The sequence below is a fragment of the Mastomys coucha genome, unplaced genomic scaffold, assembly GCF_008632895.1.
Source record: "Mastomys coucha isolate ucsf_1 unplaced genomic scaffold, UCSF_Mcou_1 pScaffold7, whole genome shotgun sequence".
NCBI lineage: Eukaryota > Metazoa > Chordata > Mammalia > Rodentia > Muridae > Mastomys > Mastomys coucha.
In genome coordinates, this window is record NW_022196913.1 from 22,081,181 (window position 1) to 22,107,642 (window position 26,462).

The 26,462-nt window shown below is 41.4% G+C and overlaps 1 protein-coding gene and 1 non-coding gene across 3 annotated transcripts in view; one reads left to right on the plus strand and one right to left on the minus strand.

Annotated features, from left to right (window-relative positions):
- Nucleotides 1-11,214: 11,214 nt before the first annotated feature.
- Nucleotides 11,215-11,327, plus strand: LOC116082892. The gene has a single exon (XR_004115509.1). It is a non-coding gene; the product is annotated as a small nucleolar RNA SNORA32 (small nucleolar RNA).
- Nucleotides 11,328-20,207: 8,880 nt separating this feature from the next.
- Nucleotides 20,208-26,462, minus strand: part of Rala (RAS like proto-oncogene A) — a 56,747-nt gene continuing 50,492 nt past the window's right edge. For both annotated transcript variants that reach the window (XM_031357965.1, XM_031357966.1), the window contains exon 5: nt 20,208-22,127. In XM_031357965.1, the coding sequence (XP_031213825.1) occupies nt 22,005-22,127 (123 nt within the window). In that variant the 3' untranslated portion in view covers nt 20,208-22,004. The remainder of the gene's footprint in view (nt 22,128-26,462) is intronic.

The window sequence follows — 26,462 nt, forward strand, 5'->3', positions numbered from 1 at the left end:
ATGATGGCAAGTGACTTTGGTTTGTGTTGTTTATTTTCTTACGCTTGCCCCCGGCCATCTGGTTAACTGTAGTGCTACCTGCCCTTGCTAAATCTGACTCTTTAGTTCTTTCTTAACTCTTGCAGGCTGGTTCAACTTAGATGTTCTGGCTCAAACCTTCCTCTCCAAGCTGACTTATTCAATCTAGCTTCTCTCTCTTGACTTCTGACTTTTTGCTCTACTTGATCTCAAACTAACTCTAGCAATCTATTCTAATCTTCTGGCTCCTTCTTATTCTCTGGCTTGTTCTGTCTTCACCTGTGTCTAGCTTGTTCTGATTTTAGTGTAGTTGTTTTGAGTTTCTCTCTATTTAAACATCTCTATTGATGTTGGCTGTGGGTTTGCTGTAAACAACCTCCAGTAAAATGTCCTCGTCTTCTCTCTTCATGGTCCTTAAGTAGCTTTTCTTCCCCCTCTCTTCTTGTGAGCATTGGGCACATCGTATTCTGTAAATTCTTTCTCTGATTCATCACTTTGTCTCTCACTCATTTAGATGTCTCTTTCAAACATGGGTGCTTCCCTCTACAAACTAACTTTACCTTCATTGTTAGGGATTAAAGGAGTGTACTAAAAGTGTGCCTGTATTCCAGCCAGAGGGACTAGGGTGTCTGCTAAGGGATGAGCCACACCACAACCAGAAACAATTTTGTTCAGTAAATAAAATAATCTTGGAATTCACAATGTGATCAAATATCCTACAACAGGGCTAATGATTTTTGTGAATTAATTTTGTATCCAGACACTTAAATAACAGTGTTTATCTGCTGTGGGAGTTTCTAGGTGAAATTTGTAGGGCCAATTATCATCTGCAAATGAAGATACTGTGGCTTCTTCCTTTAGAATTTTTATACTCTTGATTTCCTTCAGTTTTCTTGTTGCTTTAATTAAAACTCTAGTGCTCTGTTGAGTAGGTATGGAGAAAGTAGAAAACTTTGTCTTGTTCCTGATTTTAGTGTAATTGTTTTGAGTTTCTCTCTATTTAAATTGATGTTAGCTGTGGGCTTGCTATAAACACGCTTTATTATGGTGTGATATATCTCTTGTATCCCTAATCTCTCCAGGACTTTTATCATGAGAAGGTGTTGAATTTTGTCAAAGGCCTTTTCTGCATCTAATGAGATGATCATGTGGGTTTTGTCTTTATTTTTTTAAGATTTATTTATTTATGAGTACACTGTAGCTGTCTTCAGACACATTAGAAGAGGGCATCAAATCCCATTTCAGATAGTTGTGAGCCACCACATGGTTGCTGGGAATTGAATTTAGGGCCTCTGAAAGAGCCATCAGTACTCTTAACCACTGAGCCATCTCTCCAGCCCCCCTTCACCCCCCTTTTCATGGTAGATTGCATTTACCGATTTATGTATGTTGATCCATCTCTGCCTGTCTGGGAGGAAGCCAATCACGGTGAATGATCTATTTGATGTGTTCTTGGATTTGGTTTGCAAGTATTTTACTGAGGATTTTCCATTACAATTATAAGGGAAATTGGTCTGTAGTTTTCTTTTTCTGTTGAGTCTTTATATTATTTGAGTATCAAGATAACTGTAGTCTTATAAAATGAATTGGGTAATGTTCTTTCTGTTTCTATCTTGTAGAGTATTGGCAATAACTCTTCTTTGAATGTCTGGGTCATCAAGCCTTCACAGGACCAAGGGAACTCCCTTCCCAGTGATGCCAGATAAGGCAATCCTCTGCTACATATCTATCTGGAGCCATGGGTACCTCTTGTATACTCTTTGGTTGGTTGTTAGTCCCTGGGAGCTTTGGGGGGGGTCTGGCTGGTTGATCTTGTTTTTCTTCCTATGAGGTTGCAAATCCATTCAGCTCCTGTAGTCCTTGCCCTAACTTCTCCATTGGGAATCCCCATGCTTAGTCCAATGTTTGGCTGTGCATATTCACATCTGTATTGGTCCAGCTCTGGCAGAGCCTCTCAGGGGACAGCTATTTCAGGCTCCTGTCAGTAAGCATTTCTTGGTATCAGCAATAATGTCTGGGCTTGGTGTCAGTAGATAGGATGGATCCTTAGATGAGGCAGTCTCTGGATGGCCTTTCCTTCAGTTTCTGCTTCACTCTTTGTCCCTGCATTTCCTTCTGACAGAAGGAATTCTGGATTAATGTTTTTGAGGTGGGTATGTAGCCCCATCCCTTAACTGGGGGCTGTGCCTATCCACTGGATTTGATTTCTACAGGTTCTATCTCCCCTTTGTTGGGTATTTCAGCTAAAGTCCTCCCTATTGGGTCCTAGGAACCTCTTGGGTCCCTGGCATCTGGGACTTTCTAATGGCTACCCCAGTTCCCCCTCACCCACTGCTACATGCCTACTTTCAAATTCCTGACCATAGTCCTTCTCCTCCCATATCTGAACTGGCCCCTCTTTTCTGTCCCCCTCTTCTCTCCCTCTACTTCCCAGAGATTATTCTCTTCCCCCTACTGAGTAGGACTGTAGTGTCCACACTTTGATGTAATCTTTCTTCTTGGGTCTATGAGTTGTATTGTGGATATTCAGAGCTTCTTTTAAGATAATATCCAAAATGTTCTTTGTGACTGGATTACCTCATTCAGAATGATATTTTCAAGTTCCATCCACTTGCCTAAGAATTTTATGAAATCATTGTTTTTAATAGGCGAGTATACTCCATTGTGTAAATGTACCACATTTTCTGTATCTATTCCTCTGCTGAAGGACATCTGGGTTCTTTCCAGCTTTTGGCTGTTGGCTGCCTGTGCCAACGTTAATAAAAGAAAGGGTTCTTCTGGTAATAGGAGTAAGAAATAGATAGGAAGAGATTGAAAGAGATAAGAAGAGATAGGCTAGCCATACTGTACCTTACCCACGTGGGAAAATAAAAATTAGATAACACGAGCTCTGGTCACTCAGTCATCTTGAATTTAATGCCTCCCCTTTGTTCCCCCAACAGGTAAAATACCTGGGGCAAAAACCCTTCCCCCAAAATATGTCAGTGTAACAGTCCAATCAGTGACTTCCTTGTTACTCTGTGGGGGTGGAGCTTCTGAATGTAACTGGGAACCAGGTTTCGCTCAACAGGTAGGCAGCCGCTGTGCTGGGGCCCAAGTGGTTGCTGTTTACTGTCCGGGCTTTGGGGAGGGAGTCCACATTTGGCTATTATAAATAAGGCTGCTATAAACATAGTGGAGCATGTGTCCTTGTTAAATGTTGGAGCATCTTTTGGGGATGTCTACAATGCCTGACATTCTCTCTTCCATTGCTTCTATTCTGTTGGTAAAATTTGCACCTGTCGTTCTTGTTTGACTTTCTAAATTTTTCATTTCCAGATTTCCTCCCGTTTGTTTTCTTTTTTTTGTTTTTTTTTTTTTGTTTGTTTTTTTGTTTTTTTTTTTTTTTTTTTTTTTTTTTTTTTTTTTTCTTTTTTTTTTGTCTTCTTCCCTCCCCCCTCCCCGGGGCAGGGTTTCTCTGTGTAGCCCTGGCTGTCCTGGAACTCACTCTGTAGACCAGGCTGGCCTCGAACTCAGAAATCCACCTGTCTCTGCCTCCCAAGTGCTGGGATTAAAGGCGTGTGCCACCACTGCCCGGCTGATTTCTTTAAAGGTTTTATTCATTACCTCTTTATGGACCTCTATCATATGCATAAAGGCTGTTTTAGGGTTTTTGTGTTTACTTCAATTATGTTGGGATATTCAGAACCTGTTGTGGTAGGGCCACTGGGCTCTAATAAATACATATTGCTGTGGATGTTGTTGATTGTGATGTTTGCACTGGCATCCAGGCATCTCAGATTGGGAAGATTGCAATTCTAGGTGCTGGGATATGGTCTTATCTTTGTTGGGTATGTGTTTTATTCTTTGGTTGTTCTTTCCTCTCTGGTTCTTAGAAAAGTGGCTGTGTGTTTCCTCTAGGTCCTGATAGGTGTGTACTCACTGATAAATGGATATTAGCCCAAAATCTCAGAATACCCAAGATACAATGGGTATCTTCACAGACCAAATGAAGCTCAAGAAGAAGGTGGAAGACCAATGTGTGGGCACTGGGGCTTTCAGGTAAAATGTGTTTCTGGGTATTGGGACTTAGGAATGGGGATGGGTTGGGAGCAGGGGAGGAGCTTCACAAGAGGGAGAAAATAGGGTGTTTTGCCAGGATCTGCTTAGTTATTTCCCTGCGAAAATGAGTGTGGAGAAGCCACGGCAGAAGGATTAGTATAGTTCTTAGCATGAGCCTGGGGGATTGGACTTGGAGGGATGAAGGGAGAGGTAAAGATTTGCAGTTATTCTGTCTGCTTTCCTGGCAGGAATGACCTATGTATTCCCAGGAAGTACCTGCTGGAGTTGCAGAACTGAGATAATGCAGGAAGTAGGAGGGGGAATGTTTGGGGAGTAGATCTGTGTGATTCACTGGAAAGGAAGGGACCTGGGCATATACCCAAAAGATGCTCCAACATATAACAAAGACACATGTTCCACTATGTTTATAGCAGCCTTATTTACAATAGCCAGAAGCTGGATAGAACCTAAATGTCCTTCAGCAGAAGAATGGATACAGAAAATGTGGTACATTTACACAACGGAGTACTACTCAGCTATTAAAAACAATGATTTCATGAAATTCTTAGGCAAATGGATGGAACTTGAAAATATCATCCTGAGTGAGGTAACTCAGTCACAAAAGAATACACATGGTATATACTCATTGATAAGTGGATATTAGCCCAAAAGCTTGGAATATCCAAGATACAATACACAGACCACATGAAGCTCAAGAAGAAAGAAGACCAAAGTGTGGGTGCTTCCGTCCTTCTTAGAAGGGGTAACAAAATACTCACAGGATCAAATACAGAGACGAAGTGTGGAGCAGAGACAGAAGGAAAGGCCATCTAGAGACTGCCCCACCTGAGGATCCATCCCATATACAGTTACCAAACCCAGACACTATTGTGGATGCCAACAAGTGCATGCTGACAGGAGCCTGATATAGCTGTTTCCTGAGAGGCTCTGCCAGAGCCTGACATATACAGAAGCAGATGCTCGCAGCCAACCGATTGAACTGGTCACAGGATCCCCTATGGAGGAGCTGGAGAAAGGACTGAAGGAGCTGAAGGGGTTTGAAACCACATAGGAAGAAAAACAATATCAACCAACCAGAAACCCCCAGGGTCTAAACCACCAACCAAGGAGTATACACCGAGGGACTCAAGGCTCCAGCCGTATGTGTAGCAGAGAATGGCCTTGTCAGGCATCAATTGGAGAAAAGACCCTTGGTCCCGTGAAGGCTTGATGCTGCAGTGTAGGGAAATTCGAGGGTGCGGTGGTGGGAGTGAGTGAGTGAGTGGGTGGGGGCACAGCCTCATAGAAGCAGGAGGAGTGGGGATGGGATAGGGAGTTTCGGCGGGGGGGAAGGAAATCGGGAAAGGGGATAACATTTGAAATGTAAATAAGTAAAATATTCAATAAAAAAAAAGGAGGGGAAAGGAGGCTACAGCAAGTGTTTTGCTACAAAGCTGGAATGAGACTGGGACATTGATTTGGAGGAGCAGCAGGAGAGGTGAAGATCTGTAATTAGTCTATTTGTTTCCCTGACAGGAATGGCCTGTGTGTTCTCACAGAATCTCAGCCTGCATACATACACACACACGCACACACACACACACACATCAGGACCAGCACCCCAAGAATGGCACCATTCTATGGGCTGGACCCTCTCTAATCAGTCACTAAGTAAGAACATGTCTTTTTTTTTTTTTAGATATTTTCTTTATTTACATGTAAATTTCTCCTTTCCCAGTTTCCCCTCCAACAAACAAACAAACAAACAAAAACAACAAAACCAAACTCCTGTTGCCTCCCCCCTCCCCATGCCTGCCACCCTACCCTCTCCCACTTATTGGCCCTGGCATTCCCCTACACTGGGGCACAGAACCTTCACAGAGAACCTTCATCTCCTATTGATGATTGAATTTGCAATCCTCTACTACACACGTGCTGCCAGAACAATCAGACCCATCAAGTGCAATCTTTGGTTGGTGGTTGAGACCCTGGGAACTCTGAGGGTGCTAGTTAGTTCATATTGTTGTGTAAGAACATGTCTTACAGCTAGGTCTTATGGGAGGCATTTTCTTGGTTGAGGTTCCCTCCTTTCAGATAACTTCAGCTGTGTCAAGTTGACATAAAAACTAGCCAGCACACCCTAGAATCCCCGAGATTGTGGACAGCTTAATTTTAGCTCTTGTCTCCTGAGTTCGTCATAGACTTAGGAAAGATACAAGGAGCCAAGGTGTATGTTATCAAGGTCAATCTATTAATTGATACATGTGTCTCCTGTTTCACATCTCTAGCTGGGGAGGCCAGGAGAAGGAATGTTCTTTATAATCTGAAATTTTTCTGTCAATCAAGAATTATTACAAAACAAAAACTTAGGAGACACTTCAATATACAATTAAATATGCTTGGGAATGGCATTTAGATCCTGATTCAAGCAAGCCAGCTGTGAAGAGAGTTGTGGGGGCAGGAAGGAGAAAGCAGCATATGTTTTAAGATAGACTGGGTAATGTTAAGGAATAATAATAATAAGGATGGTTTTCTTTCATTTTTTCCTTTTTCATTTATTCATTTGTTACTTCCTTACCTTTGTGTGTGTGTGTGTGTGTGTGTGTGTGTGTGTGTATGTGTGTGTGTGAGTGGTGTTAGCTAATTTTTAATGTCAACTTGATACAAGGTAGGGTCATATGGGAAGAAGGAATCTTAATTGAGAAAATGTCTCCATCGGATTGGCCTACAGGCAAGTGTGTAGGGTATTTTCTTATTTATGATTGATGTGGGAGACCCTAGCCCATTGTGGGTGGTGCCAGTCCCATACAGCTCATTCTGGGGTATAGAAGAGAGCAGGCTGAATAAGCCATGGAGAACAAGCTGATAAGCAGAGTTCCACCATGGCCTCTGCTTCAGTTCCTTCCCAGACTTCCCTCGGTAATGAAATGTGGCCTGAGAGATGTAAGCTGGAGTAAACTGGTTCCTCCCATGGTGGTTATTACAGTGATAGAAACCTTATGAGCTTCCACCCAGAGCCTTCCATGGGAGAGGTTAGTGCTATATCACTGATCTAAACCACTATCCAATTTCTACTGTTCTTTTGTTCTGTTGTTCTAAAGCACCCAGAAAGAACAAAACAAACAGTGGAAGTATTTATTAGTAAAATTAGAATTTCTTCAGGCCATCTTAAAATGCTCCCCAAAAGTGTAGTTGGAGGAAAGAATGGGAAAGAGGAACAGAGTGCTGGTACTTACTGACACTGGATCAAAGGTGTATGGAGACCTTACGTACTACTCTGTAGTTCTACAGTGGTGATGGAGCTCAGTGGTAGAGTTCCTATGGCATCTTCAAAGCACTGGCTCTATCCCCAGTATCACAAACACACAAAGGAAATTTTGTGATTTGGTAAGGTTAGTGATTCTGCGACTCTGAACTCCCCATACTTTTCTTCATTGGGGTGTTTTCTCATCTCGGGAGACTTTCTATGATTTCCATTGTTCATGAAGTTTCTCTCTCGCCCCATATTGTCAGGAGGCACATCCTGTTTACTGTTTTATCTCTGAACTGACCCTGTTCACTCTGACACGTGCATGTAGACCATCTCTTTGCACTCAGCTTTGGGCGGTGCCATGACATAAGGAGTAAAAGACATAGGGATGGGTGTGGCCTATAATCCCCAGGAGTTGAGGCAAGAGGATCAGGAGTTCAAAGCTGGCCTGAGATACACAGTGAATACTTGTTTCAGAAAAACAACATAAAAAAATAAAGCTCTGGAGTCTCCCGAGGAAGCAGTGATCAGCTACTGGAAGCTTTGATCTGAAAGATTACACGAAATGGCCATCATTCACCAGTTAAGATGCTTTTGGTTCAAGTATCAGAAAGCATTTGACAAAATCCAAAACCCCTTCATGATAAAAGTCTTGGAAAGATCAGGAATTCAAGGCCCCATACCTAAACATAGTAAAATCAGTATACAGCAAACCAGTAGCCAACATCAAACTAAATGGAGAGAAACTTGAAGCAATTCCACTAAAATCAGCAACTAAACTAACTCAATTAGCTAAAAAGGAGGCAAATGTTTCATCCCTTAGAGGGTGCTTACAAAGAAAGAATCTTCCACACTGATTGATACAATGGCTTAACAATGTCAGTCTAGTTCAGGTTTGATGATGCAGGCTGGAGAAGTGTGATTGTCTAGCCTGTACAAGATTCCAACCTCTAGCACCACAGAACAAAGCAGCACTCTCACCTCAAACAAAACTATTAGCCAGGTGATGGTGGCACACACCTTTAATTGCAGCACTTAGGAGGCAGAGGCAGGTAGATCTCTGTGAGTTTGAGGCCAGCCTGGTCTACAGAGGGAGCTCCAGAACAGGTAGGGCTACACAGAGAGAAATCCTGTGTCTGGGGTTGAAAAATTAGCAACAAAAAAGACCAAGTTCTCCTCCCTTTGCTGTGGTCTATATGTGCTCACATTCCAAGTGACATTCAGAGGTCCAGATGTCTCCCCAGGGTAATCATTGCTAACAAGTTTGGGGCAACTACCCTGCAGGTCTATTTTTACCATAAACATTTCCTTGAAGTCAGGAAGCAGGTGTTGTCTCAAATCCACTGGGTGGAAACACTGGGCATTTGATCCCACTAATAGCCAGGGCACTGTGCTTTCCTGTTTGCTTACAGAATCAGACATGATGTGTCCCAGCCTCAGCTGAACGTAGGCAGGGACCTGGGACTCTTCCTTAGATTTTGTTCTCTAGCAAAATTGGGTTTGCCTGGAAGGAAGAGAGAGTGGTAGAGGAATAAACTCAGGTAGGAAACAAATGGTACTTGCCAGAGAGAAAGGAAAGGAGCTTTTTTTGTCAATGAGGCTAGATCAGGAAATGGTCCTGAACTGGGAAAGGCTCCAGTGGAAATAGAGTTCAGAGAAGGAGTCCAACAGTGGGCAGTCTTAGCTCTGTGCGACCCAGGTAGCCTCTATCACTGGCTTCCTGTTGCTGCTGTAAATTTACCACAGACTTGGTAGTTCTTGTGACTACCTTGGATCCAGCAGGGTAATCTAACTAGCTCTAGATACCTCATACAAACACATCTTCAATGTTCCTTTTGCCAGATAAGAGGATAACATTTTTAGGATGCTGCACATTTCTGAAGTCATGTGTTTATTCTAAGAAGGGAGAATTGTTAAACGGCTTATGCAAAAGGAGCCATGATCAGTCCTGCAATTCAGTCTCACTGTTGTATCCGCCACGGATGGGGCTCAAAGAGTGACAGAAAAGCAAGAGTAGGAATGGTATGAATGGGGGCTGTAGCAGGCATTGACATGAAATTCTTCACTGTAGTGAGAATTTTGTTTCCCTTAAAAAAAAAATAACAGTTATGTGAATATGTTATGTGAATATGGTCTTGTTTTAATCCCAGGTTCGAGTGATTATGATTTGCCTCATGTATTAGCAACAGTGTGATATTTGCCAGCTGTAGGTAGTTTAATTCTGGGGAGTCTGGAGAGGGCATAAATGGGAGAACCTTTGAGAAGGTCTGTGGTGACTATTGCTGGTTCCTACTGGTCCCTGCTGGTCCCTGTTGGTCCCTGCTGCTGTGTTTGCTATTGTGTCTGCTGGATTACTGGATATTCTGTCAATGAACATTGGACTTGTCCCTAGGAGCCCAATGCCCCTAATCAGCAGAAAGTAGTCTAAAGAGGTCTATACCCCCTTTCCTCTCTAACTTTTTCTCTCCTACCTAGTGTTGGGGGGTTGGAAGGGATTAGAGGGGAATAAGTGTTGGAAGGGAGTTAGAGGTATTAGAATCCAATACAATAGTTAAACATATATACCAACATTTCAGCTTGGATTTGAATGGGGGCAGTAATTGGCTGGTATATAGTTTAGTTGGTAAAATACTACATAAGGATGACAATATGAATTCAATCTTTAGATCACTTGGAAAAAGAAACTGAACATGGTGGCTCTATTGCCTAGAAGGTGGACTCCTGGGGCTCATGGGCCAGCCTAGCCTACTGGGTGAGTTCCCAGGCCAGTAATAGACCATGTCTCAAAACACAAGATAGATGCCACCTGACACAGCTGAGGCTGTCATCTGTTCTTTATGTGCATGTGGAAACATGCACACCTATACAGACATGTACCTATACATAAGAACACACACAAAGAGAAAAAAGGCAGTAAAGAAAGTCTGTACTTGACTGATTTTCAGTTGTGGACTAGCTTTTATAGTACCAGAAGGGGCTATGCAAACTGCCAAACTGGGGAAGCAATTCATAGTCTTATCCAGCTGTAATACCTATGAATCACAACAATGACCAGTGCTTTAGCCATTGTTCTACTGCTGTGAAGAGACACTATGGCCACCGAAACTCTTATAGATGAAAGCGTTTAACTGGGGCTGGCTTACCATTTCAGTGGCTTAGTCCATTATCCCCATGGCAGGGCACAAGGCAGCATACAGACAGACATGGTGGCTGAGAGTTCTACATCCAGATCTGCAGGCAGCAGGCAGAGGAAAACAGTGGACCTGGCTTGAGCTTTTGAAACCTCAGAGCCCACCCTCAGTGACATACTTCCTCCAAGGCCATACCTACTCCAAAGGCCACACGTTCTAATCCACTCCCTAGTGGCCAAGCAATCAAGCATATGAGCCAATGGAGGCCATAGCCCTTTTTAAGCCGCCACAATCATATGGAAAGTTATCTCTGAAGGTGTAACAGTGGCACTGATATCTTGGAAGTAGTCAACAGCTGTCTAATTGGACTCAATGCCAATAGGAGGGAAATCACATCTGGTACTCGAAACTCACCAACTACCAAGGGCTAATGGTCTTAGAGGAGGACCTAACAGTCCCACTTTAGTAGACCAGTCTAATTCTTAACTGCATTCTAAACTTATCCTTATACCCTCAGAGACATGTAGTTCTCACCTCTCATCAAAGAAGCTTTTTGCAGCAGATGGAGACCATCACAGAGAACAGCAGGTCAAAATACAGATAACGGCTGACTGTTGGTTGCCCAGCCCTAACAGACACATCTAAAACACAACTCTTGCTTCTAAGACTCAGGGAACATTGTGAAAGAGGGAGTGGAAAGAATAAGAGCCAGAAGAGCAGAAAATCGGCTATGAGATTGTGTCTTCTAGAAATGATAGGTAAGTCACATGCATGAAGTCTCATCAACTAAAGAACACCTGATATGCTGTGGACATGACCATAAAGAAAAATTCCCATTAGGTTTTTCATATACTACTTGACTAGCAGTTAACCTGTTGGGAACATTTGTTGAAAAAAAAAAAAAAAAGAACACCTGATAAAGGATGACACCAATAGACATGCCGCAACCTAGACAAAGAGCTTCAGGCAACGAAGGACTACTGAGAGAGGGAGACTTATTTTTCCTCAGGGATGAGGCCCCTAATTGATTATTCAATATCAAGTAGCCAGTCCTAAAAGAATATGATTTCATATATATGTGCATGGATGAAATACATATGTATGAAATAATATATATGCAACACTAAATAGACTCAGCAGGTTGTATTTTGTGTGTGTGTGTGTAAAACAATGATTATCACAAGAAGAGGCCTAAATTAAATTTGAAATGGAGTTAGAGAGAGCATGTGGGAGAGGTTGGAGGAAGGGAAGGGGATGGGATAGTGATGCAGCTTAATTAAGTATTTTAATTAAGATTTTAAAATTATTGAGAAAAATTTAAAATTGAAATTTGATGAATGAGGTAATGGATGAAAGTGAACAAGTGAGAAATCCATCGTGGAGAAGGACCTTCCCCCCAAGTGTAGGAGTCTCCACTCTAAAGCATCTGTGTGCTGCCAGATGTGAACATGTGTCCCTGCTGCTCACAGGCTAGTCTTCCAATGCTCTTTCAGAAATGGTTACTTCCGCAACAGGACAATGACTTGCTGATGCTTCTTCCAGAGAGGAGCAGCCTCACAAAGCAGGTGATCATTGTTTTAGTGGGACATGGTGATCAGGCAGGTGTGCTGTGAGGCACACTCACATCAGGTAGGTATGCTATAGGGTGGGGTAACCTGGACATGGTAGTGGCTGGCTTCCCATAAGAGGTTCTGTTTCTATAAGTAGTTTTCTTTCTTTTCTTTTTCTATGTTAAACAAAATCCTGATTGATATGAGCTCTTGAAGCTACTCTGTATCTGGATACATGAACATACGGCTTAGGTCTCACAGGTTCTTTTGCTGAAGAGGAAAGGGCTGAAGTCCCATAGTCCCCTAGAAAGGCACTCCCCTGCAAACTGACTTCTTCCCACTAGGGCTCATGGCCTAAAAGTGCCTTTTGGCTCCCAATACCACTATGCCAGGTGTCTTAGGGTTTTCATTGCTGTGACCAGACACTATGGCCAAGGCAACTGTTATAAAGGACAACATTTAATTATTGCTGGCTTACAGGTTCAGAGTTTCAGTCCATTATCACCAAGGCAGGAAGCATGGCAGTGTTCAGGAAGGCATGATGCTGGAGATGGCACTGAGGGTTCTACATCTTGTCCCAAAGAGAACTCAGAGACAACAAGAGGCAACAAGAGGAGAGTTGCAAAGGCCACCCCCGCCCCCATATTCAAACCACCACACCTATGATTGAACTTTTACCACAGAGACAACTAAGAACCAATTATAGCACTAGTCAGATTGTAAGAGCATTGAGAGGTGGTACCTTTAGCTTCCCTGGAACAATTCAAGAGTGAAATTCTTCAGCAACACATAATTGTGGGCTCCTGTGAACCAACCAGTAAAGTAATATAGGACTCTCTTAGCTCTTGTCTTCTTGAAGGGAAGAATTTAGTCAAGAGCTCTAGACTGTTTAAAGAAAAGTTTATTTGAGTAGAGCAATGCTATGCCAATAAAATACTCCAAATAGAGATTAGAGTTGGCTGCACTAAGGCAAGTAGCTTCTGAGTTGTGGACTTTAAAGAAGTTTTTAATGAATATTATTTCATTAATGAATTTTGATGAATGGCATATTCACAGAGTAAGGTGACCCTTCTTTTTCTCCCAAGTCATAGCTGATTGGATATCCTTTATCAGGTGTTTCTTCTCACAGTCCTCTAAAACAGCACAATGCATGTAGTAGTATAACGACATCAGAACTCTTAAGGATGCAGAACCTTTGATACTGGACAGTGTGAGAGAATATCCTGGTGACTTACTTCCCAATACAGTGGGAACAACCTAACCAGAGCTTTGAGGATGCTTGACCACAAAGGGGAGTCTGACCTTCTGGAGTCACAGATGCCAAGATGCAGCTGCAGTGTTGTTGGTTGCATCATCCTCTGCCTACTTGTTATCAAAAACACTGAAAGGAGGGTAGGACAATGGCTCAGCAGGCAAAGAGACTGCTACATAAGCACAGGTTCAGACGCCTCTTTCCCAGGGCCCTCTTTCAGAAATGGTTACCTCTGCAACAGGACAATGACTCACTGCTGCTGCTTCCAGAGAGAAGCAGCCTCACAAAGCAGGTGCTCATCGTTTTAATGGGATATGGTGATCAGGCAGTCGTGCTGGGAGGGGACAGGTGATGTTGGGTATGGTGGCAAGCATCTGTTAACACCAACACTAGGATGGCTCTTAGACAGTCTAGCCCAATTAGGAAGCTCCAGGTTCAGTGAGAAACAGGGCCTGAAGAAAGGTAGTAACCGAGAAAGACATCCACTGCCAACCTCTGTTTCCCACATATGAACGCACGCATATATGCACAAACATCTAGAAGCACAAGTGTACATACACATGAGCATGTGTACGTACAACCTTATCACACAAACAAAACAAAATGTCACTGAGGCTGCTCTATCTCAGATAGAGGCAGCATCTCAGATCATGCATGGGAGCACACTACAGGCTTTCATGAAGTCAAAAGGTTCACATCAAAGAGAATCTCTGTCTTAGGGTTTCCGTTGTTGTGAAGAGACACCATGACCATGGCAACTACTATAAAAGAAAATATTTAACTGGGGCTGGTTTAACGTTTCAGAGGTTTAGTCCATTATTGTCATGGAGGGAACATGGTCGTATGCAGGCAGATATGGGGTGGTATGCTGGAGAAGGAGCTGAGAGTTCTACATCTTGATCTGCAGGCAGCAGAAGGAGACTGTGTGCCACACTGGGCATAGCTTGAGCACTGAAGACATCAAAGCTCACCCCCAGAGTGACATACTTCCTCCAACAAGACCATACCTGCTTCAGCAAGGCTACACCTCCTCCTAGTGCCACTTCCTATTCAAACCGCCACATTCCACTTTCTGACCCCTGTAGGTTTGTAGCCATAACATAATACAAAATGCATTTAGTCCAATTTAAAAAGTACCCATAGGCCGGGCGGTGGTGGTGCACACCTTTAATCCCAGCACTTGGGAGGCAGAGGCAGGCAGATTTCTGAGTTCGAGGCCAGCCTGGTCTACAGAGTGAGTTCCAGGACAGCCAGGGCTACACAGAGAAACCCTGTCTCGAAAAACCAAAAAAACCAAAAAAAAAAAAAAAAAAAAAAAAAAAAAAAAAAAAAAAAAAAAAAAAAAAAAAAAAAAAAAAAAAAAAACAAAACAAAAAAACCCATAGTCTAGCAGTCTCAACAATGTTTACAAGTTCAAAGTTTCTTCTAAGATTCATGCAATCACTCTTCCTCCATAATATCAAAATAAAAAACAGATCATGTACTTCCAATGTACAATGGTGTAGGGCATACATTATCATTCGAAAACATAGAGAAGGGAGCACAGGGAGGAAACACTGGACCAAAGCAAGGCCAAATCCAGCTGTGCAAACTCCAAACTCCATCTCCATGTCTGATGTCAAATTCAGAGCTTTAATTCCTTTCAGCTTTGTTGACTGCAACACACTTGTTTCTCTTGGGCTGGATCAGCTCCCTGCTAGCAGCTTGCTTTGGCAGGTATCTCAGGACTCTAGCATCTCTAACCCCTTAAGGTGTCCAAGGAAATACAGGCTTCACCTTCATAGCTTCACACAGTGGTATCTCTGGGCCTCCTTGCAGACACACCCCTAGCATACACTTGGTCTCAGTCGCTTTCCTTAGTCCTGGAGGGAGATTCCATTGAACCTTTCTATCTTTGACTCTAAAGCCAGAACCATGTGGCTGAGGCTGCCAAGTTCTGATTTTTTGCTGGGGCTGTAACATGGCCTCCTCTTTCAATTACATCTTCAGCAGCTTTCTGTTTTCAATGGTTACCTTTACTGCCTATGTTCAGCTGTCCTGGAACTTACTTTGTACACCAGGCTGGCCTTGTATTCAAAGATTCACCAGCTTCTGCCTTCTTAGTGCTAGGATTAAAGGTGTGCACCACCATACTTGGCCCTACACTTTCCTTTAATTCCTTTTCACTTTTGGATGCTTAGTAGGGTCTTGCCCTGAGGCTACCACTCCCCTCATTCTGTTTAACACCCAGCTTTTCTTTAACCTTTTTATGACATTGAACACAGGGCTTAGCTTCATTCCACTTCTTAGTGACCCTTTTCTCCTTAAATTGTACATTTTATATTTTTCTTTGCTCAGCTTCCTCCTTTTCATTGTAGATCTGTATAACTTTGCTCACTAATAACCACACAAGACACTTCACATGAGCCTGTTTTGAGATTTCCTCTGCCAATGGAACTAATCCAAAACTTTTCAATTTAGCCTCAGATAAACTTTTTGGATATGGCGAAAAGCAACTACATTCTTTACCAAAATATCACAAAAACAGTGTCTGGGCCACATACTAGCATTCTTCTCCTCTGAACTCTCTTGAGCCAGGCCAACACAGTTCAAATCATTCTCAGTACCATCTTCAATGTTCCTACCAGGATGGCCCATTAAGCCCTGATTAGCAGTCCACTGATTTCCTAACCCAAAATTCACATTCCTCCAAACAAAGCATGCACAGACCTATCACAGTAATGCTGCAGTCCCTGATATCAACTTCTGTCTTAGAGCTTCCATTGCTGGGAAGAGACACCATGACCATGGCAACTATTATAAAAGAAAACATTTAATTGGGGCTGACTTACAGTTTCAGAGTTTTTAGTCCATTATTGTCACTGTAGGAACATGGCAATATGCAGGCAGACATGGTACTGGAGAAGTGGCTGAGCATTTTGCATCTTGATCCACAAGCAGCAGGAGACTGTGTGCCACACTGGGCATAGTTTGAGCATGGGAAACCTCAAAGTCTGCCCTCACAGTGACATACTTCCTCCAACAAGGCCATACCTGCTCTAACAAGGCCATACCTCCTAATAGTGCCACTTTCTATGGGCCAAGCATTCAAACATATGAGTCTGTGGGGGCCATACCTATTTAAATCACTATAATTTCCATTCAGCTTAGTGATTCCTCACATGTTCCTCCAGGTAATTGATGAGGCTAAGATAGGAGCTAGTTGCTCCATCCATCCATCCATCCATCCATCCATCCATCCATCCATCCATCCCTGTCTCTTTCTTCTAGCTATTGTAGTTGGCACAGCATAGTTATTTTTAAATCTGTTTTCTCAGTATTTAAATAAGTATGCTTTTCTGGCCTTTTTAATATGCTAGGTTCTCACCAGCTCAGTAAGGAACTCCTGGGCTTGGCTGAGTATCTTAAGTAGCTGGTACTTACTGTAAACCTGGCTAAAGCTTAACACTGATGTGTGGTTGAAGTGGAAACTTCTAGTTTCTTTGGGAAGTTAGTTATGCCAAATGATGTTTTGCTGGGGCACACAGGAGAAAGGATGTCTTGATAAAGGAGACACATGGAAGAACGTTTTCCTGAAGCAGACAAAGGGAAACGGATGTTTGGATACAGCGGACACATGAAAGGATGCTTGATGAAGAGTATAAATATGACCCCACAGACAGTGGGAGGCAAGCATTGAGCACTGGTTTGGTTTTCTCTGCCTCACCATCCTTCACTAATAACATGCATGTATTGGTTCATCTTACATAGCATTGTTAAGCAGAACTTGTGGTAATACCGCCATTGAAGGAAACGCACCCAAGAACTGCTCATGGGGTTTCTGCAGCAGCTTATCACTTCTGTGGTCCTGTCTCAGGCAGGTTGGTGAGTCTGGCAGTTTCTTCAGGATTGAACTACAGCTGCTGGATTGTGCTTGGTGTCTGCCTGCTTGGAGGACTGGACTGCAGCTGCTGGTTCCTGTGTGGTACCTGCAGGCCTAGAAGACTGGACTGCAGCAGAGTTGTATTTGCTGTTTGTTACAGGACTGAACTGATGTCAAAGAACATTGAGCTTGTCCCCAAAGAACTATTGCTAAACAGATGTCCACTTCCCCCATATCCTACTAACTTTTCTCTTCCACTACCTCTGCTGGGAGGGAGGCTAGAGGAGAGATTGAACCCTTACTAAAAGTAGGTTGCAGTCCAGATTTTATCCACCCCCTCCCAGTCCAAATTTTAAAAAAAAATCAGAAAAAAATCCCCAGCCAATATAATAATAATAACCTGGCACTATTTTAAAATAAATAAAAGTTGGTTGCAAAAAAATTATACCTAGATGTGGTAGTTGTACATATTTAAAAGGTACAGCATGACATTTTATAACCTATAACCAGGTATAGTTTCCATGTTAGGTGGCACATTTATCATCCATTTCTCGTTGGGGACATTAAAAATCCTGGTTACTACCTATTTACTTCAATTAATTGTTGTTGATTACAGTTATCCTATGTGCTTTAGACACTGTGACTCTTCCTAACTATGCCTGTGTACCTACTAACCACTCTCTCTCCAACCCCTCCCTGACACTTCCCTGGCTTCAGTAACCATTTTCTTAGTCTTAAAAACCAACTGGCTGCGAGTGTTTGCGTCTGTGACCTATCCTTCCTTCCAGGGTCTTCAAACACCACCATCTCCACATGAGCCACTGGAATTATCTTTCTGACCATGCTGAGGATTGAACCTAGTACTTTGAGAACACTAGGCAAGTACAATTAATTTCTAGTTGTTGTGAGTTACTGGAACTGGGCAGAAGGAAGATGAAGGACCCAGTCTGGCCTCTCTAGCCAATGAAGGCCATCTGGTCTCTACAGTATACTTCTGAGTGGCCTCTCAGTGATAAGTCCACTGACATAAGAAACTTGAGTCTCTGGATCCTTCAACTAGTTTTCTAGTATATATACATATACATAATACATGTATATATATATATATATATATATATATATACACACACACACACACACACACATACATATATATATACACATTTAACCAATGTTAACTGGTGTCACACAGAAACTCTTACTAAAGGGGGAATTAATTGTAACAGGTGCAAGGGCACTGGAGAAATTAATGCGTATGCCAGCTCTGTTTGCTTTCAGTTCAACTTTCACTCTTATTGGCTGGTTCAAACATTTTGTTCTTAGGTGTGAAGATGCTTGCAAGTTCTTTGGATGTTGTTTTGCCTTGGGGCTTTTGAAAAAGCAATATTGTCCTTCTAGCAGATTACTCATGTAGATTATGATGGCTTGAGGCTTCTCTTAAATAGATTTTGGGGATACAGCTAGGTTGGTAAAGTGCTTGCTTTGCATGCATGAAGAGGCCCTGAATTTGTTTCCCAGCACCACAAACAAAACAAACACCCAGCTGGTCAGAGGTGGTGCATACTTTTAATCCCAGCACTCAAGAGGCAGAGTCAGGTGGATCTCTGTGAGTTCAAGGCTATCCTGGTGAGTTTCAGGACAACCAGGACTGTAATACAGAGAAACCTCATCTTGTTTAAAAACCAACCAACCAACCAACCCCCCCCAAACAAACCCAAACCAACAACCCCCTCTTACATCCTTTCTTATGCCTAAAGATGCCACTTACCTCCGTACACCTATCCCTTCACTCTCCATCCCTGCCAACATATCTGCAACAGCTGTGTGCAGAGCTACTGGTGTTTAGGACTAGGAAATATTTTGCAGTTAAATTATTGTGGGATGAGCCAGGCAGTGGTGGCACATGCCCTTAATCCCAGCACTTGGGAGGCAGAGGCAGAGGCAGGCAGATTTCTGAGTGCAAGGTCAGCCTGGTCTACAGAGTGAGTTCTAGGACAGCCAGGGCAATACAGAGAAACCCTGTTTGGAAAAACAAAACAAAACAAAAACAAACAAACAAACAAAAATTATTGTGGAATGAAGGCTCTATGCTGCTTTCTTACTGAAATGGGCATGGGAGAAAACACGAAGTCTGACTCTAGGGTTTCCCTATTTGGATAGCAATCAGGAGCTTCTCTGTTTACACAGCACATCTGCTAGTCTTCTAAGGACACCTCTTGAATGCTGGGAAATCTCTGATGATTCCCGCTTTAACAGACTCTAAATGGATTATTTTGTACAGATTCTCAGCTCTACTCTGTGTCTTTCTTAATGAAGTAGTTACCAGTATGTACTAGGAGCCTGGGGGTTTAGCTCAGTTGACAGAGTTCTTGAGTTCTTAGATTTGATCCCCAACATCATATAAACTTGGCACATGCTTACAATTCCAGCACTCATGAGGCAGGAGAATCAAATGTTTAAGACCATCATTTTTTATGCCCCAGCTTCCTCTTGTGCAAAATAAAGACTAACAAAGGCATCTATTTCAGCAGGTTAAGTTAAATCTATAAGGTTAGTATTTTACCTGAAGGGTGTGTCATGTTTGCTATTAAATGAATTAGCAATAAGATTAACGAGAACTATGTTTAATTTCAGATCTTTTAGCTTCACATCCTCTTCTTGTACATGCTGGGTAGGCATTTTATTTAGTAGCAATCATCCTTAACCCGTTTCCTCTTCACTGGCATATTCCCAGCAACAGCCAGAATTGGCAGACCAAAACATAGATGGCAAACTGAAGACACAAATGCAAGAAGTCTACTGACATGTTTTTTCACTCTTGAAAAAATTTGCAAAAATTTGCCATTTGTTCAAAGCATCTGAAGGTGAAGGTAACTGAGCTCTTCATGACAGCACAGAGCTCATCTGCCAGCAGCTATCACAGTGGTCTCCCATGCCCAGCAGTGACTTAAACTTGAACATTAACACCACCCTGAAATCTGCCCTAACACCAAGATCTCCAAACCTATGGCTCAAGATTTAGCCATCTGTAAATCTCTGCTCAAGATACTCAGGTGGTAAAGTAAGAATATCACTCTGTAAACATCAATTAACACCACAAACATTTATAGAAAAGGAATTTTATTGGTCTTTAAATGGCTCAAATTGCAAATAAATGAACCGGGTAGCGGCATCAGCCCAAGACATGTGATGCTTCTGTCAGCTGGCTTCATAGCACCTAGTACCCAGGAGAGGGAAGGTCTCAAAGCAAATGTTAGTGGTTAGGACCCTGGTTCAACCAGACTGCAATGGGTGCACGCAGCCATGCTGGGCCTGCTGGCTGGGGTTACACAGGGAACTCTAATTTTGCACATGGCCTAGTCTGTGAAAATACTAAATCAAACCCTTCAGGGACAAATATTTATGGTAAGCTGAATGTAGTATCTAGACAGTAGAGTTCCTGAATGCCTGTCACTGGTAACATCATGTACACACTTGTTTCCTGGAATGCCTGAGTGTCTCCTTGACCTTATGAAATTAGGACTGTGCAACAAGAAAAACTGTTTAATCAAGTGTCTTAGCCCCACAGAGGAACAGAAAAATCTAATAGTGGTTTACTTCCCATTGAAATTATGTTCCTAACAGCATGCTTGAATTCTTGTAGCGGAAACATCACAGACTGACATCTGGTCAGTATGTGCCATACATGTTTGACTGCTTCATGTTAGGAAATATTGATACAGTATTCATTATGAACATAAAGAGACTACAAAGACTTTTCCTAACACCCAAACTGTAACCTCAGGAATACACATTTAGAACTGACAGGTAGCAAGCATATTTCTTCAAGTGTCCTAGTACAGACCACATTAGCTCTCCTGATAGTCTTCCCTATACCCTGCTCCCAGGAGATTAAACACTTAAATGTGCATCACTTGCAGAAAGCAATTACTAGGGACCAGCACTCAACATAAATGGAGCATTCACTCAAACTTAATTGGTACTCACGCTCATAATCTAAACTTATCATATAAATATATGCTGGCCCTTCATCTTTAACTACCTTATAGTTTATTAAAACCAATGAAGGAGCTCTGGAACTCTAAGAACCAGAGTATGGCACACATCTGTAATTTGGTCAGACTCCTAGCAGTTGGACATTTCTCAGGAATCTTTCTTATAGCTCTACACTGCCTGGCAAGATAAGATCTTCTGTTATTAGTCACGTGGGCAGCAAGTGGCCCCAAGTGCTAGTGAGAACACACCCAGAATGATATAACTGGATTATTTTTCAGTTTCTAAATTAAGGCATATTCAAAAAAGTCCATGTATAATAAGTTCACATCTTTTTTCTAAGTTAATCATCAGGAAATTAATATGCAGATTCACAGATGAATTACTCTCAGTTTTACTATATGCAACAACCATGCCAGTAACTTCTTCAAGATTTGCATAACAACAGTTTAAAAAGTGGTACAGTTAACTATCGTGTTCACAATTGTCATTTTTCAAGGCAGTAGAAGACCAAGACATTTTAAAATAATATAAAATTTAAGCTTTATAATAAACACCAGAGGAAATAGTCATTCCTCTTACCCCCACCCCATCTCACACCTCTTGATTAACAGTTTGAGAAAAACTCCCTCCCCCCAAAAAAACCAAGCTTACACACTACATTCAGGACTGTGATAAATGTAGGCAATTATGAAATAAGTTGAACTCTGCTTCTTGGTGAAGCCACACAATTTCTTTTTTAAGTGAATTTGACTTCCAGTGCAGTTCCAATTCATGCTTTTAGTGATACATAACAATTTCCAAAATGTTAAAGTAATTTCAGTCAATTGAGCCTCCAATGGCAATGCTTATAAATTATATTTATTAGTATGGTCAGGTCAGGATAAGAAAGGAGTTTGGGCTTTGATTATAAAATGCAGCATCTTTCTCTGATTCTCTTGGCTAAGCTTTTCCTCTTCTTTTTTCCATTTTTTTCTTTGCTGTCTTCCATCTTTCTGGCTCGAATTTCCCTCATTAAATCAAAAAATACCTAGAAATAAGAAAGTAGAGTAAATAAAATGAGCAGCGGTATGAATTCAGTGATGCTGCTTCACAGCAGCAAACCCTGGAGATGAGAGGATCCTATCTAAGAGCTCTTCCCCAGGTGGCCCAAGGCCCAGCACAGGATGGCAGCTCAGTCATGGAGCTGTCCTGCCCCTAAGAGGGCTTGTTGGTGAATGCAGGCAGAGGAGAGCACACAAGTAGGTTGAGACTTGAGAAAAATAGCAACTTTTCTGAATGACATACACCTCATGGTAAATTGTACAAAGAACCCACCTAGTTATTGTTTAATTTTCAAGACTCAAATGAAAACAGTGCTATATAGTAATGGCAGAGCCCAAGATAAAACTCAAAGGATTACAGGAAATACTTATTTTTATTTTATATGTATGAATGTTTTGCCTAAATACATGTATATATGTGTACCAATGGTATTCCCTGTGTCTGATGTGGCCAGAGGTACTGGATCCCCTGGAACTGGTGGTGTAGATGGTTGTGAGCTGTCATGAGTTCTAGGCACTGTACCTGGTCCCCTGTAAGAGCAGCCAGTGTTTTTAACAGCTGAGTCATCTTTCCAAACTATATAATGAGCATTTTGTAATCAACAAATACGTTTTGCTAATTCATATTTGGTGGTGATTACGTTTATAATGAAAAAATTTAACATGGTAACTAAAAATTTTGCTAGTGAAATAATTGAGGTATTAAATTTCAACTATAAATCTGTTCTCTAACAAGAAAGGCCTAGAAAAATATAATAAGGTTAAGTGTGAGAGGGAGGGTAACTCTCACAGTCCATAGTTCTATGCTCTGTTTGGTTTTTTAGAATCTTACTGTCCTGAACCCACCAACTGCCTGGCCAAGCTTCTCAAGAAATTCAGTTATTACTTATGGAATTAAAAAAATAAAAAACTATAAAAACCTCCCAACTTCAATAAGACTAGAAACAAACAAGAAATATAAAAAACGACTTGTCACATGTGTCACATATATAGCACAAGTGACAAAGACTATAGTGGCTGACATGCTTTTCTTACTATGCCTTTAGCTCTCAATGGAAACTAACCGGAAAACTGCCAGGTGCAGATGTATGGAGAAAGTACTTGCATGGAGGGAGGCACAGTGCGAGCGCATCTGCTTGGAAGTGTTAAGATAAAACTATCAAAGGATGAACCAGACACTCACTAGATTACTAGGAGCAATGGAAGACATCAGAACTGTTGGGCACCTCTGAATGTAATTTCCACCTGGGAAGATTACAATTTTGTCCACTAAAATTATAAATAAGACACAAAATTCATTAACATTTGAAAAGTGGAAACAATGACTAAGTTTCTAGTTGGTGACACAATCTTGTAGAGAAAAATTATTACAAGGGTCTTTAGAACACAGAATATGGAAAATTCACCTTAGATGTTAAAGATAAAAATAAAACTCAGACAAGTAGGACTATAATGTAGCATGCAAGAATCTCTATGTGTGATCCTGAGTAAAACACACATGCACGCACGCACGTACACACACACACACACACACACACACACACACACACACACACGCGCGCGCGCGCGCATACACATACAGAACCTCAGCAACAACAAAACCAAAGCCAAACAAATCTTAAGAATCACTCTGTGGCTTCCTGTGAAAGTGACTCCCACATAGTCTGCAGGACAAAACAAATGTTGCTGTTGGGAGCCAGGCTTTCCGGGATGAGTGATACCTCAAAGAGGTAAGGATCCATGATAGAAAATCTGAATGGGCAATAACAATGTGAATTCATGAGCTTTTTCTTCCGTTTTTAAAGAAGATTTCCTGACACTGTTCAATGGAAAGCCACAAAGAGGTACTAACTGAAAAGTAATGAGCAAATTTTCTCAGGTTGAGGTTGCTGACTAATAATCCATCAAATGGGATTCTTGGCTAATAGTTGATTTTTGAGCTGGAGCAATGAGAAAGTGAGGAAACTATAAAATACTAATGCCTCAATAGACAAGGGAATGGATGGTTAAAAGGTAAATTCTGGACTCAATGCTGAAATACCACAATGGCATAGACTATAATGTTGGGATTCAAATTCTCCCAGGGATTTTGGAAGCCTCTGCTTCCAATTCAGATGGGACTAGCTCTAGCATGAAGCCCCCTTTCTGGCCAAAGATCTGCACAAGAGTCTTCCAGTACTGGTCTCTCCATCAACACTTATCAGACAGATATAGTACACTATGAAAAGGATATAGAAGGCTTAACTTTCTAACAAGTCAATGACTTTCAGAAGCCACTCAAACTAGAAAACATGGTAGGAAACATTTAAAGTTGGCATTGGCTAATTTGATGAATTAAGTCCTGTTTCAAGTGCTGACTAAAACAAACATTAACCAAGGAAGAGGACAACAGAAATCCCCAGACAGCCAACATTCCCCCTATAGCAGAACCACCTCCCAGTCTATCCATCTTGTTCTCCTGGCTCCACCCTCTTTTCTCATTTTAGGGCAACCCAGTGCCTATGAAATTTGGCTTTCTAATTCCACACTAGTGACCACAGAAAATACCTTTTCACATAAATAAAAATAAAGTCAGACAAAACAAACCCACAGGTTTACACCGGTTTAAAATATCTGTGGCTAAAAAATAAAAACTGCCCTCACCAGCATTTCTACTTTTAAATACTTAGTAGCCCTAAGTTCACACTAGAGACTATTAAATTGTCTAGAGAACCAACAAGCTATTATAAAAACTAATACACAAAGAAAGTAATATGCATGTATATATGTGTATATATGTAGCTTAGAATGGTTGAAAGCTCTAAGAAAGCCATACAATTCAGAAATCACAAACCAATCAAAATCTGACAGTATAACCTATTTTTCCCATGGTCAAAGATAAAGTATGCCACATGAAGACATGTTACAGATTAGGAGACAATAATGACAGCAAATGAAGTGGACAGAGGATTAATGTTGTTATTCTAAAGTAGACACAAATCAAAAGGTATGAAAGCCATTAGGCAGATGGGCAGAGGACTGGGTCAATCAATCACACAAAGCACATGCAGTCTCATGAGTAATCAGGGTTCACCATGTTTTTGCAAGTTTTAAGGACTGTTTTAGTTGGGCTGGCAAAGACTATGAAAACAGTGTCTTGTAAAGATGACAGAACACAAGGACACTAGTGTGGTGGGCGCTTTGTCACCTCAGATGAAAAAGAATTCGTGCATTTTCTAATGCACTTTCTAACCACAGAAAGTTTGGTGAAGGACTGTTTATAGTAGAAAAACCTGTGGGTGCTGGGGGAGAGACAGCTCAATGGTTATAAGCACTTTTTCCTTTCAGTAGTTGGGTTCAGTTATAAGGACTCATCATGACTTAAAACAAGTCTGTCATTGGATACATGTAGCTTTAGTGTTTCACATCTATAAATACTGTTTCAATGAGTACCATTGTAAATATATTTATATGTGTGTATAGTTTTTCCAGAAAATATATTTTAATTTTAATACTTTTGAATTAATGGGCTTTAATGTTTTCATATAATATTCTGATCATAATGTTTTTCTTCTGAAACTCCTCCCAGTCTTTCCCACCTCCCTACTCATCCAACTTTATTCTCTCTCTCTCTCTCTGAAAAAAAAAAATCAAAACAAACAAACCACCCCCAAAGACAAAATAATACGAAAAGCACAAAAACAAAACAAAAAGCACAGAGAAACCTACTGAGTTGCTCTTGTGCTGACCAAGTGCTCTGAGCACAGGACCTGTCCTGGGTGTAGGTTAACACAGCAGTGACAGAATACTGCAGAGAACTCTCCTCTCTCCTAGCCACTCAACTACAAACAGCTTCTTGGTTAGGAATGGGATTTTGTGCCACTTCCCCTTGTCCACACTAGGACAACATACACTGTTAGAATCTGAAGTGCTGGGTCACAATTTTGAGAGATAATGACCACATTGCCCTTCTATAAATATGAGGCTTTTTGTACATTTCTTGCCAAGAATATACTTTCATTTTTTTCTAATGAGATAGGCTAAAAAATATGACATATTTTTAAACAGTACATATATATTTTTTTAAGATTTATTTATTTATTATATATAAGTACACTGTAGCTGTCTTCAGATGCACCAGAAGAGGGCGTCAGATCTCATTACAGGTGGTTGTGAGCCATCACGTGGTTGCTGGGATTTGAACTCATGACCTTCCGAAGAGCAGTTGGTGCTCTTCCCCTCTGAGCCATCTCACCAGCCCCATATGTTTTTGTAAGTAAGGCTAAAGTCCTTTTTAAGTTTAAAGCCATATCCAATTTTTTTTTTTTTTTTTTTTTTTTTTT